General features: G+C 36.1%; 1 protein-coding gene across 6 annotated transcripts in view; it reads right to left on the reverse strand.

Moving 5' to 3' along the window:
• Nucleotides 1-12,806, reverse strand: part of Lrch3 (leucine rich repeats and calponin homology domain containing 3) — a 123,586-nt gene extending 110,780 nt beyond the window's left edge. For all 6 annotated transcript variants that reach the window (XM_077795358.1, XM_026394247.2, XM_026394239.2 and 3 more), the window contains exon 1: nucleotides 12,545-12,806. In XM_077795358.1, the coding sequence (XP_077651484.1) occupies nucleotides 12,545-12,806 (262 nt within the window). The remainder of the gene's footprint in view (nucleotides 1-12,544) is intronic.
• Nucleotides 12,807-15,398: the final 2,592 nt, after the last annotated feature.

Below are 15,398 nucleotides of genomic sequence, written 5' to 3' on the forward strand. Positions count from 1 at the left end.
GGACCTGATAGTTTCACTTCTGAATTCTAAGAAGCATTTAAAAACTATCTTCTTAAACTCTTTAAAATATTTTTGAAGAGAAGCGAAACTTCCAAACTCATTTTGGAAGGTCAACATGACCCTATCAATCCAGAAAAGGGCACAAGAAAAAAAATTATACACTAAAATCTCTGATGAATATAGTTGCAAAAATCCTCAACAAAATACTAGCAAAATGAATTCAACAGCATATTAAAATGAAAATTCACTCATCAAGTGGGATTTACACTTGTTATGCAAGAATGGCTTAGCCCAAGAAGTATTTGTACACTGAAAACTATAAAATGCTGTTGAAAGAAATTGAAGAGGACAAAAAAATGAAGATATTCCTTGTTTCTGGTTTGGAATAATAGTCAAAATGTCCATATCATCCAAAGCAATCTTTAGATTCAATGCAACCTCTGTCAAAATTCCAATGAGATGTTTTACAGAAACAGAAAAAGTAGTCCTAAAAAGTTTATATTATCACAAAAGACCCTAAATAGCCAAAGCAACCTTGAACAAAAAGAACGAATGTAGAGAAAAACATCATATACTATGAAGCTATAATAAATCAAAACATTATGGCAGTAGCATAAAAACAGACACATAGATCAAAAGAACAGAATAAAAAGCTCATAAATCCACATATTTTTTGGTCAATTGATTTTTGAGAAAGCTTCCCAGAATGTACTGGAGGAAAGACACTATCTTTAACAAATGGTCTTAAGAAAATTGTATGCAGAACAATAAAATTAGATCCTTATCTTAAACCATATACAAAAACCAACTCAAAATGGCTTAAAAACTTAAATGTAAGACCTGAAACTGTAAAACTACTAAACGGAAACAGGGGAAACATTGGTCTGGGAATGATTTTTTGTGTAAGACCCCCCCCAAAAAAAGGCAATTAAAATGATTATACCAAACTAAAAAGCTTCTACATAGCAAAGAAAACAATCAATGACCTAGAGAATGGGAGAGAATATTTACAAACCATACAACTGTTAAAATGGCTATTATCAAAAAGACAAAAGCTAACATATGTTGGTAAGATGTGGAGAAGATGTAACCCTTGTACACAATTGGTGGGAATGTAAATTAATATAGCCATTACGGAAACAATATAGAGGTTCCTCATTATTTAAAAAACAGAACTACCCATATCATCCAGCAATTCCACTATTGGGTATATACCCCAAAGACAGAAAAAATGGAAGAGATACCAGCATTTCCATGTTCACTGCAATATTCACAGTAGCCAAGGTATGGAATCAACCTAAGCATCCCTCAATAATGAACGGATAAAGAAAATGTGATATATTCATTCAGACATACATACACACAAACTCTTTCTCTCTCTCTCTTTTTTTTTAATTTATGTGGTACTAATAAAACCCAGTGCCTCACACACGCTAGGCAAGCGCTCTGCCACTAAGCTACAGCCCCAGCCTGCTCTTTCTCTTTAGCCTTAAAAAAAAAAAAAAGAAAAAGAAAGAAATCCTGTATTTACAACATGGATGAACTTGGAGGACATTATGTTAAGTGCCATATAACTAACTTGATTTAGCCACTCCACAATGTATACATATAAAGATATAATTTTGTACAACACAAATACACACACACACACACACACACACACACACACACACACACATATGTAGTTTTTATCTCTCAATTAAAACAAACACCAAAAGGCAATAGGTACTGTACAACAAAGAGATAAGGCAGAACCTGTTAGGTGGAATCCTAAAATTCCATCCCTCTGTAAATTTCTCATCTGCTATGGTTTGAATGTTTGTCTCCATCCAAACTCATGTTGAAATTTAGGTATCACTGTAACAGCATTATGAGATGAGACCTTTAAGAGGTGCATGCTATGATGTAGGAAGAAGAATCTTGTCAGAAGCAACCCTCTTAGTCGCTGTCTTCCTGAACCATGAGTCAATTTCTGTCAATTATAATTAACCCAGATTGTGGTATTCTGTTATAGCAGTATGAAATGGAGTAAGACACCATCCTAACACCTGATCTGTGAATTTAAATATGGCATATCATTCTCCAATTATCTTCTTTGTGGGAAGGTATTTTTGCGTATTTTGCAATTGAAATTAAGTTTATTGGGCTGGGGATGTGGCTCAAGAGGTAGCGCGCTCGCCTGGCATGCGTGCGGCCAGGGTTCGATCCTCAGCACCACATACCAACAAAGATGTTGTGTCCGCCGAGAACTAAAAAATAAATGTTGGAAATTCTCTCTCTCTCTCCTCTCTCCTCTCACTCTCTCTTTAAAAAAAAAAGAAAAGAAAAGAAATTAAGTTTATTAATCAGCTGACCTTGGATTTAACCAAAAGAGAGATACTCTGGGATGGGGATATAACTTAGAGGTAGAGTGCTTGCCTAGCATATATGAGGCCCTGGGCTCAATCTTCATTACCAAAAGATAGAAAAAGAGAGAGAGAATGAGAGAGAATGAGAGAATGAATATGGATAACCCCAAATTCATCACAAACCCCTGGACAGTAGCAGAAGAGGAAGTCAAAGATACTGAAAGCATGAGAAGGAATTGACGTATCACGGCTAACTTGAATATAGAGAGGGTCATGTAGTATGGAATGCAAATGTCCTCCAGAACCTTAAAGTGGCATGAAGCTACAATTAGCAAAGAAATTGGAACCTCAGTCATAACCACAAGGATGTGAATTATGCCAAAACTTGAATGAGCTTGAAAGCAAACTCTTATTTCAAACTTCCATAAATAAAAGCCCAACCTGCCAACATTGATTTTGGCCTTGTGAGACTGATTAATTTAGCTGAGTCTTGACTTCTAACCTATACAACTGTAAAGTGGGTGTTGTCTTAAGCTGCTAAATTTTCAGTAACTTTTTTTTAGTACTTAGGATTGAACTGAGGGCCTTGGGCATACCAGATAAGTGCACTACCAATCTTTTGCCTCTTTTAAAAATATTTAGTTGCCCAGACTGGCCTCAAAACTTCAAGCCTCCTGCCTCAACCTTCTTGAGATTACAGATGTGTGCCACCACACCTGCTAAATTTTTGGTAATTTTTTTAAATACAGCAATAGAAGGCTAATATATTTCCTACAAGGAAATACCACAAAAGGCAATATTGTTCATGACAATAGAGAAGTAAGCACAGGGAATTAATGAAGCAAGAAAAGAAGTGCCTAATTGAGGAAGAATGGATGGTAGCAAGATGAGGGAGAAGGAAAAAGTCAAAAAGAAGAGTTGCTATGAGAAATATATAAGTCAAGAATGTAGAAGTTAGCTGGGCTCAGTGGCACATGCCTGTAATCCCAGCAGATTGGAAGGCTGAGGCAGGAGGATCGTGAATTCAAAGCCAGCCTCAGAAACTTAGCAAGGCTCTAAGCAACTCAGTGAGATCCCATCTCTAAATAAAATATAAAAAGGGCTTCGGATGTGGCTCAATGGTTAAGTGCCCCTAGATTCAATACCCAGTACCAAAAAAAAAAAAAAAGAAAGAAAAGAAAAAGAAAAGTAGAAGTTAGCCTAAACAAGCAGAACATAAATAAAGAAAACTGAGTAAATCATAAATGCACAATTTTACAAAAAATATAAGATGAACAACCATGTAATCACCACATTGCTTAAGGCATAAAACACTTCTAGTGATTCAGAAATATATACTGACCCCTAATCGATAGAACTCTTTCCTAATTATAACTTTCCCCTTCTCCCATGAAGTAACCACTTATTTTTAAGGTAATCACTCCTTGCTTTTCTTTATTTTAGAATTTGTGTTTGGGCTGGGGATGTGGCTCAAGCGGTATCGCTCCGGTCTAGCATGCGCACAGCCCGGGTTCGATCCTCAGCACCACATACAAAGATGTTGTGTCTGCCGAAAACTAAGAAATAAAAATGTTTAAATTCTCTCTCTCTCTCTCTCCCTACTCTCTCTTTAAAAAAAAAAAAAAAAGAATTTGTGTTTTTTCCTGTTTTTGAACTTCATTTGAATATATTTGTATTCATATATATGAAAACGTATATTGTGTCATACTTCATTTGCTCAACATTGTTTCTATGATTCATCCATGTAATTGTATGCAGTTGTAACTCACTCATTTTCACTGCTGTGAAATCATATAAATAGGTATACCACAATTAATTTATCCACTTTTTTGATGAATCACCTGAATTGTTTTTATTTTGTCAAATATAAGAAATGCTCTAAATGTTCTTATAAACATATCCTGGCGCATATATGTATGTGTGTGTGTGTGTGTATATATATATATATATATATATATATATATGCAAATTTCTTTGGGGTATATATGTCAGAGTAGAATTTCTGGGCCATAGAATATATGCTTTTTAAAAACTATTCTAAATAGTGCCTAATTATTTTCAAAATCAATTTACCAGTTCATACTCCGATCAGCATTGTATAGGTGTCCCCACTGTTTTACATTCTTTCTAGTACTTGTATTAGCAGCTTTTAAAATAGCACCTCAGTGTGGATTTATTTTCCATTCCTTTAATTACTAGTGATTGAGCACTTTGGAATTCTCTTTAGTTCTACCATTTCAAGTGTTTCCTCAATTTTCTATTTGGTTATCTTTTTCTTGTCTGAATAAATTCTACATATGCTCTGCATATTTATTTGCTGTATTTATTGGAAATAAGTCCTCTCTTACATTGTAACTTTTTTTCACTGTCTATGATGTACAAATCATTTTCTAAAACCTCTTTTGGCCTGGCATCATGGTGTACACCGTAATCTCAGGGATTTGAGAATCTGAGACAGAAGCACCACACGATTGAGGCCAGCCTGTGCAATGTAGTGAGACTTTGTTTCAAAACAAAAAATAAAAAGGCCTGAGAATGCTGCTCTGTGGTAAAGTGCCTGTGGGTTCGATCCCTAGTATCCAGGGGAAGAAAAACCACCACCACCACCACCAACAACAACAACAAAAACACTTGTTTTTAATGGAAAAACCCATAATCAAGTTTTTGTAAGAAAAAAAGTTTAAATAAATCAATTTAAACCCTTGGTTTAAGACTCTTCAGAAAACAAAAATCTGGAAATTTAGAATAGCAAAGAAGAATGTTAAAAAATGAGTAAGGAAATACCTTAAATTTTTAGGACTAGTTTATGATTCTAAAATTAGCAGCATTATATTTGATACCCCTGGCTTCATCAGGATTTCAAAATAATATTCCTTTGTGTGAATGACTACATTTACCAAACATTTTTTTCCAAGTATGACTGGAATAACTCATAAGTGAACTGAAAATAATAAATTTATATGCTACTATACTACTTTAAAGTATTTGATGTTATGAGATAGCATTAACCATCAGCTCCCTAAGACAGGCACTGTAAAAAGTATAGGAACTTAAGAAATTCTTGGCTCCGATGCTATTGCCATTCTTCTTAGTCTCAACATGGATTCTGTGGTCCCTATAACTCATCTTTCTCACCTTTCCTAAAGGCATCCATCCTACTATTTATACTTCCTATTTAAAAAATAATTAAAGTACAACTAAGTTTGGATTTCCCAAAAATTTAAATTTCAATCTTATTTCAGTTTTATACTCAATAGCCATGATCTCCCTGCCCTCCCTGTGACCTTGTCTTTTTTTAATAAAGCACACATACATGTGTGCATGAAACTTAAATAACACAAGTCTTTTACCTCTTAAGTCTCTTTCCCATTGTTTCAATACCAGACTTGTACTTGTTTCTGAGGCAGAAGAGAAAGCATGGGGATGAGAATATAGATACATATAGAGAGATATAGATCCTTCATTTTAAATGTAAATGGTAGCACAGTTGTAAAATGAGTCATAAAAATTATAAATGTTGTTACACTTTCTGAAATGTATTCTTAGTATCCCATATTTGGCTTCTGAATGCACATTTCCATAAAGGCTTGGTTAGAACAGTACTTCTGAAACTGAGGTATGCAATGGGAAGTAGATTATGGAAAAACAAAAAGAATAATCACTATAGCAAATTACTTCTTTTGGTCATTCCTAAAGGTTTGTTTAAAACCATAGATTTATATTAAAACAAGCATAAAAATTTGGAATGAAGTTCCTAAAACAAAACAAAACCCAAGCCTTTAAATTGCAAGTTTCTTACACAGCAACTTCAATCACTGTAGCCCAGATCTCTATGGCAGGGGTACTTCAATAAAGTTTTTTATCATTTTCTCCTCTCTCCACCACACTCCCTCTTTCTTTAATTTGTGGGGGAATGGTTACCAGAGATTGAACTGGGGTGCACTCAACCACTAGGCCACATCCCCAGCCCTATTTTTTTTAAATATTTTTTTTAGTTGTAGATGGTGCTGAGGATCAAACCCAGTGCCTCACATGTGCAAGGCAAGCACTCTACATACAGCCCCAAGCCTTATTTTGTATTTTGTTTAGTGACAGGGTTTCACTGAGTTGCTTAGTGCCAATCCATTACTAAGGCTGGCTTTGAACTCACGATCCTCCTGCCTCAGCCTCCAGAGCTGCTGGTATTACAGATGTCCGCCACAAAGCCCAGCTCCTCTCTCTTTACAAAGAGACATGCAGGAGATCATGGCTGTCAAATATAAAGAGGTATGAAATAGGAGTTAGGCTGACTATCATGTTCAAAAACAAGTGTTTGTGGGTAGCCTGTAAACATAGCCAGGCTTTAATATGTAACACTTTCGATGAGGAAATGCTTTTGACCTCTGCTTGTAAGTTAAGTTTGCATAAGTTTTTAAAATTGCCTATTATTTGTTCAAACAATTCCAATTCAGGGAATTTACTCATTGGCAATAATAAGAGATATAAGAAAAGAGTTATATAAAAGGATACTCAAAGTGTTATTTTATAAAAATGCAAAATAAGAAATAGCCTAAATGCCCAAAGAAATATGATTTATAAAATAAATAATACAGAAGCAAATTTCATTTCTATTCAAGACATTATGTCTCAATATCTGCTACTACACCCTCAGTCCCCAACTTTTTAATTTTAAATAAATTTTTTTTAGAAATGATTCCACTATATTGCTCATAATGGCTTCAAACTCCTGGGCTCAAGTGGTCATCCTCCTGACTCAGTCCTCCAAATAGCTAGGACAACAAATGTATGCCACTGTACCTGAAGCCAAAAATTTTTATTAATAGCACATATAGCTAGGGAATATCACACTGGAAAACACAGTTCTAGAATAATTTATAGTATATGTATCTGATACAAAGTAGACAACAATGAGGATCCAAGAAGAACCCGTATTTCCACTTGAGACCTGGCACTCCAGTGCATATTTCCAGGAATTACAAAACCATAATTTTGCGAGTTACAGACTGCATCCTTGAAAAATTAAATGGTATTTTAATATCATCATCTTCTTACCTAAGAAACAAGTATTTATTTCATAAAGTCTCAATCCTTATGACTTTTAATAATACTGCATTACTTCGGCATACCCCCTACATCTTAATTTGTATTCTTTAGTGTGTAATCTTACTTAGGTCTCTCTCCTCAACCCCATCCTATGCTCAACCATATACTTTCTCCCAATGCTGAGTGCTTGGTTTCTTGTTTTCTATCTTCCACTCAAAAGAGATTTCTTACAGCTTCAATTATGACTCCTGCTTGCCTTCTGTGAAACAGTATACCACCTCACTACAAAACCTAAGCACATCATTTGAGAATGCTTCTTTTACATAAAATAACTTAGATAGTTTTTAGGCTTTATGATTCTATAAGTCTAGAACAAGTCTGGTTATGGAATCTCATTTCTGCTTTTTTCATCAGATTAAAAAATTAGCCTTATAAATGCTGGCAATTGGTTTTCTATTCTTTCCACTTTTCCTTCAAGAATCTTAAAAATTCTGTGATTCTTGAATTTATTGATGTAGCTCTACAGTACTCAAAAACTTCAGATTTACATTTCTATTTGCTGCACATGATTAACAGAGGTGTTATCAACCCTTTAAAGATATCACACAAATCAAAGAAATTCTATGATTCAAACTTCTTTGACAGTGTGACTTGTGTTCAAAACCACAAGTATCTGTATTAGAATCCTCATTCTATCACTTATTAGCTATGAGATCTTGATTAAATTACTTAATCTCCTGAGTCTCAACTTTTTTAGGGATGAAAAACAGTACTTACAACTCATATGGTTGCTATAACTTCATGAGAAATACTTACATCTTAACACAATATCTGAAATATATTAAGAGCTTGTTATAGTTTGGATTTGAAATGTCTCCTGCATGGAAGGATTGGTCCCCACTCCGAGTGTTACCAAGACATGGTGGAACCTTTAGGAGGTGGGAATTGGTAGAAGAAAGTTAAGTTATTGAAGGTGCCCTTAAAGAGAAATTGGGACTTCAGCCCCTTCTTGTTTCTCTGCTTTCTGGCCACCATGTGATAAACATTTGTGATAAACCATGGGATAAACTCCTCTGCCACATGTTCCTGTCAGGATGCATTATGCCACCATAGGCCCAAAGCAACAGATAAGGGACCATAGTCAAAAACCTCTGAAATTCAGAGCCAAATTAAACCTTTCATCTTTATTTATTTATTTTTATTTGTTTGCTTGTTTGTTTATGTGTGATGCTAAGGATTGAACCCAGAGCCTCATACATGCTAGGCAAATACTCTATGACTGAGCTACATGCCCAGCCCAACCTTTTTATCTTTTAAGAATATTATCTCAAATATTTTGTCACAGAACAAGAAAGCTGACCAACACAAAGCTCAGTGTTAGCTTCAATTAGCAACAGCATTACCAGATTTAATGGTTCAGATATTTTTTAAGTAAATTCAATCAGCATTTGTACATTTTCATTGTCCATAATTAACTATTTTCATTCCCTTGTAGATTTCAATTATTTCTAGAGTCAACCAACTTACTAGATTGTTAAATACCCATGAGGCCTCTTCTTATTTTTGTCCCCCCGCAATTACTTAGCACAATACCTAATACATAGAAGTTTTGTTAGTAGTTAATTCAAATAATCTTTACACCTACCTATTTCTTTTCAAGATTACTTAAGTTCTTGGTCCTTTCTGTATACCTACAACTGTCAAAGTCCCTTAATCACCAAATATGCACAAATAAATGAAAAAATGTTGACCTGTGTCTAAATCTATCATCGATCTAGCTTCCTAGATATGTGAAAGGGTGCTCTTTTATTCTCTGATCCAATAATTTCTTCTGTCCAAAATGGCCTCACCACAACATCGAGCAGTCTCGCTGTTGGTTTATTTTGTATCAAAATGTTCTACTGAAATTAAGCAGAAAATGGAATTTGTTAGCTCACATAATTTGAAAATCCAAGTATAGCACTAACTTCAGGCATGGCTATTGATCCCACTGTTCAAACACTGTCTCTTAGAACATGGCGTTTCTTTTCATCTTTTGGCTTTGCCTTCCTTTTACTGGCAAGCTCGTATTCTATTTTCTCAGCAACTCTAGGGCTCAAAGCATGCCTCTTTCTCAATAGTTCAGAAAAAAAAATCAGAATTAACATTCATGTGTACTGATAGAAAAATGTGCTCATCTCTGAACAATCACTGTAGCTAGAGCAATGGACTATACTGATTGGCCAACAGTTAGGACTGAGTCATGTGAATATCCTGTGCCAGGATGAGATTCATGTAACTGAGAGGGGTGGTTCCCTAGGAAAACTGAGTTATTGCTATCAGATGAAAGGGGAATGAATAGTGGATTGGCAAAACTAACTGATGACTCCTATACCCTAAAACTTTTTGCATGCTGTCCACTGGATCTGGAATGGCTTTCCTTCTCATTTCAACCGACCCAAACCCAAGTTATATCTTTTCTGCTCCAAGAAGTTTTATGCAATTTCCTCTAAGATTGATCCTTGTTCACTGGATGTAGTCACCTATTCCCATACACATTTCTCTTTTCCTAAAGATCTATTTTTTAAAAAAATAAACAGGAGGAGAAACTTTAAGAAAATGTTCCTAATAAGTTATATTCAGGTCCAATTACAAACAGACTCTAAGTAATATGTTCTGTTTCCTAGGATACAAACTCTTGAAAGATAGTAGCTCTACCATGAATACTCTATACACTACGAAAGAACAGTCTATGATGCAATTTTGATGTAATTTTACTTAGCTTTAAATTTCCTGCAGTGTCTAAGCAAAATATTTTAGCTAGTATAAATCTGAATTCATCAAGTACATGCAAAAAAGCAAGACTGGATTTTGGAGTTACCTCAAACAAGGCTCCAATCCTGACTAATATTCTCTCCCCTGCTACCCTTTAGCTACAGGTCTTTAAGCAAATTATTTAACATTTCTAAACTTTTTTCCTGTAAAAACAGGAAAAGTATACCTATTTGCAAATGGAAAGGCTGCTTCACATAATAGAGAAAATAGATGTTCCTGGGTTGAAATTCTACCATTAATACTAGCTATATGACTTTGAGTTAATTTCTCACATGTAAAGTAGGAATAATAATACTTAATTCATGGGCTGTTGAAAGCAATGTGTTCTAAAATACCTAACAGTGAAGGGTAAATAGTGAACAACCAAAAAAATGATGTTATCAGCTTTAAATTATCTGTTAGAAGCTTTTTGTTCAAATTACCAAGTCTATAATATACTTTGTAATCTTCTTTTCAACACTTTTGACCAGATAAAGTATCAACCAAAAATACTGGGTTATATAGAACTATGGTATAAAAGTGTGGATAATAACATGTATAAAAATTCAGAGCACAATGCAGCAATTATAGCACATGCCTATAATCCCAGCTCCATAGGAGACTAATACAGGATTGACAACTTTCAAAAGAGCAAGACTCTGTCTCAAAATAAACTAAAAAGGGTTGGGAATATGTAGTGGTAGAGTGCTTGCCTAGCATGTGTAAGGCCCTGGGTTCAATGCCCAGAACACTTAAAAAAAAAAAATCATACCATAGTAACATAAAACTTCCTTGGGATTACATATTAATCTTCACAAACACCCTTCAGTCTTTTGTTAATAAAATATTTCTTAAAAGCTCAACATATTGCTCCTAAAACAATTTAAAAGTAGGTAAGATAATGATCTACATATACTCCTATAATCAACTTGTTCTTTAGATTCAGGTTTAATGTAATACTAAAATGACTCACAACAACATGAAATCACTGTGTCACATAGTCAGGTCCTCAACAGAACCAAAAAATTTGTGGTCTGAATGACAATTCAGATCCTGGCTGGCAGAACACATACAAAAGACAAGTGACAGCTCACATTTACCTTAGCAAGAAAGTTTAATTTTAATATCATTCACTTAAAAAATACAAATTCAGTACAACTGTTCCAAAAAGAGAGTAAATAAGCAGGCATTTAATTTCTTCCACTTTACACTACGGGAAAAGTTTCTTTGGAAGAATTAATTTCTTGAAGTAGTTCTGTTTGTTTTTCCAACATGAGTGAATCACATGTAACACTTAACAGTCTTTAATGAGTGCACAAACATAGGAAAGGTGTTAACTGCAAGATTACAAAATGAATAAAACGGAATGAATAAGAGACAAAATACTGCACATTCTCTCACTGCAAAAGCACTATATAAAAATAAGATATTTTACTACATCATGTGTAAGCGATTGTTTTCCTTTGTGTAAAGCATGAATAGACTCAACTTTTAATCTACTCCTTGAGGAAGCTATATTTTAAACACAAGAGAAACATATTACAGTATGTTGAGTACTTCAGTCACCAGACATTGTTTCCTACCACTAAGAAAACCAAAAAGACCTAATTTCCTATTTTCTTTTCTGTGTTCAAAAATATGTAGAAAGCAAAGTAATACTTCAAAGTAAAAGGTAATAACAAATATAGGCAATCTATCTTTTCTAAGTAATTTTCTTCCCTTCATTTTTCCCCCTTTTTTCTGGAAGACATGAAGAGTGGGGTTGGAAAGTAATAGGAATCTGAAAGGTGGCTCTAGTTATTTTTACAAGTAATTTTGGCGAGACAACCAGACCGAGGCGGAGAAAGAAGTTGCGGCTTTTGAGTTCACATTGAACACGCGCACAAACACCCACCCCAAACAACACTTTCAAAAAACGCCAGGGCAGAGATTGTTCCTTAGCTGACAATACAGCGACCAGAGACGACACTCCTGCTACTAATCTAAGAGGGTGCTGCACTCCCAAGTCTCAGCGAAGTCAATTTGGCACCTCAAATCCGAAAGGGCCTGCAGAAACAGGCGGGCAAAGTTCTACCTCAGCAGTGGCAGCTGGTTTATTTTCTAGGAGAGACTAAAAAGTCATCCATCAATACTCTGGTCCCCTTCCCCGAGAGATGCTGCCGCGCGCCGCCTCGCGCCGAGGCGTCAGGCCCGCAGGCCCGGAGGGCTGGGTGGACTGGGGCAGACGTCTTTCCCCCGTTACCTGGTTCCCTACCTCAAGCCTTTGGGACCAGCTTTAACTACCCCGAACCCCGCCTGAGTGGGAGGGCTCCCCCGGCGCCCGGGTCTCAAGTAGTCCGAGATGTCGCAGCCCCGCTCACCCGCCCGGGTGGTGTCCGTCAGGTCGTGGTTGGCCGCTCCCCGGGGAAACTCCCTCAGTTTCCGGCCGCTCAGGCTCAGCACCCCGGTTACTGCCGCTTCCTCCAGGGCTCGATCGAGGGAGCGGCTCCACGAGCCTGGGCCAGGACCGGAGCCCGCCCCGAGGCTCGGGCCGCAGTTAACACCGGAAAGGTTACCACCCGATGCCACTGGGCCAGAGTACTCAGCAGCCGCTGCAACAGCGACCAAGCCCGCGGCCGCCATTTCCCAGCCGACTACTCTCCGGCCGCCGCCTCTGCGCAAGCGCGAACAGAACTGATGGGTGGGCGGGGACAGGGGCTCCCAGACCCGGGACAATGATAGGCAGAGCTTTGATGCCCCTTCGCTGGGCCGGGCTCCTGCCCCTGTCTATATGGAGGTTTTTCAAAGGAAATCAAACCATAACCCGCAAACCTTCAGTAGCCTCCAACAAGGCTCACAGTAGCATATCTAATACATCTCTACAAAAATATCTTTAACGCTCCTCACCAAAACTTCCTTGCCTGCCTCCCTCAGGAGTAGAGGATTAGGATTAAAGATTCTTTCTTAGCACTGTTGCTGCCAGAAACTTGGGGAGTGTGAGTGAACTCTGGATATAATCTAAAACGTTTCTCAACTTGTCATTGTACTACCAGATGATCCATTAGAGATTTGCGGATTTACTATTAGTGATTGAGGGAAAAAATTATGTGCTAATTTGGCTCTAAATTCCACCACAAGGGTTATATAAATATCCTCCCTTTTATAAAAGAACTCTTTTATGAGGACACACAATCCTAATTGTCCTTTAGACAAGATTTTATGGTTGTAAGAGCAAGATGAATAATACTAAGGTCTAAAATATATGTCTGTTTGGAACCATAACTGAGAAGAAAAATGCTCTGACTATAATCTAAACGTGGGAATTAAAGGTAGAGGCAAACGCTCAAAATTTGAAACCATTCAAGTAATGTAAAAGTGGAACATATCACTTCATTTGAGACCAATTAGACCTCGCTAATATTGCCATCAGGGTCTAGCATGTTTTTCAGTGTTTTCACTGAAAATACAAGAGCCTGTCAGATTCAGTCATTTTCCTGAGTGATTATAATCTAATTTTATTGTGAAATCCAGACATATATAAGTCTACTAGTGCATAAGAACAATAAAAAGGAGGGAGGATGAGGTGGGGTAGGAAGGGATCATCTATCGGAGTTCAGAGAAAATGAATCCGCGTTATGAAAAAAATTTTCAATCAATCCTGAAGAATTAAGTAGAATAAGCTAGAAGCTGAGAGCAATATTCCATATTGAAAGATCAGCATAAACACATCTGGTTATGATTTGTGATGGTATATATAGAGAACACTGAGGTCACAGATGGGAAAGTTCATGTCAGAGAGCAAAAGAAAACAAGGTTGGAAAGATCTCACCCATTATTCAAGGCCCAACTCTTAAAAAAAACAAAAACAAAAAAACCTTAATACTTCCCTGAATTCCTAAATTCCTATTTGCATTTAGGAATTTTGGCAACTCAGTGCCAAAGTTGATTAGTAACAACTTTGCTCAAAGAATTTTTCTATGAACTCTTAATACTACATTCTAGTGTCTTCAGCAAATTTAATAAATTACTGATGTCTGTTATGATGTGGGTCAATTCAATGGCAATATATCATACTTAATATGTAAAATTAATGAATGTTTTGGTTTCCATTATACTAGTTTTCCTAAAATTGTTATTTTTAGAGCAGAACTTTATTTTATAATTGAGACTTCAACCATAATGACTGTTTACTCATAGATTCCATAATAACGCTACAATGTTATAGATCAGTTGCCAGACGTTTCTTTCCAAAATGTACCATCATTACCTTCCACATTTACACATTCTGACAAGTTCTTACTAATATGGCCTCATACACACATATCCCTTTATATTTGCAAAATACTATGCTAATCCTTAACTGACCAAATTTATAGACTGAGTTTCATTAGACTAGATTTAAGGTCCTTAATATATTAAACTCTATGCTGTATCTCATACCTCAGAGCTCATGAATAGGAATTAAATAGAATGGATAAATGGAAAACAGCAGACACAGAAGATAGGTTATGTACTCACACAGGAGAAAAGTTTGGGAGGGGAGAAAACCTTTTTATCTTTTTCTTGATACTGAGGCTTGAAATATATAATTTCCAAGCAAATAATCTTTAAATCCCCACAAATGGTTTACAATAGTAAAATTCTTGTCAAATGCTTGGAGTTCATATTGAAGTGTCATTTGCAAAAAGATTAACGGGGCATAGTGGTGCACCACTTTAATACCCATCACTTGGGAGGGTGAGGCAGGAGGATGGCAAGTTTGAGGCCAGCCTCAGCAATTTAATCAGTCCCTCAGCAACTTAGGAAAATTCTGTTTCAAAATAAAATTTAAAAAGAGCTGGGGATATAACTCAGTGGTAAAGCACTCTTAGGTTCAATCCCTAGTACCTGTCACCCCCCCGCCTCTCCGCCCAAAAAAAAAAAAAAAAAAAAAAAGGACAAAGACTAACTCCTATGTCCAAAAGAACTCTTTAAAGGTAAGTTTAAATCATATGCTTGTTTTTTTTTTTTTAATAGTGACCAAAAAAAAAAAAAAGTCATAGAATTCTGGTAAAAGTTAAAAGTTTTGATCAGGAAAGAAGATATCGTTGCCCGCATTTGGAATGTATGGAATTCATTCTCTATAGTGCCAAGTGAGCTAGTTTCCTTATTACCACTTTGTAAAAAAAAAAAAAAGAAAAAAATAAGCAGAAATTAGCCTGAAATTGCATATACTAAGTGAATTACAAAGCTATT

This window comes from Urocitellus parryii, chromosome 2 (assembly GCF_045843805.1).
Source record: "Urocitellus parryii isolate mUroPar1 chromosome 2, mUroPar1.hap1, whole genome shotgun sequence".
NCBI classification, from domain to species: Eukaryota; Metazoa; Chordata; class Mammalia; order Rodentia; family Sciuridae; genus Urocitellus; species Urocitellus parryii.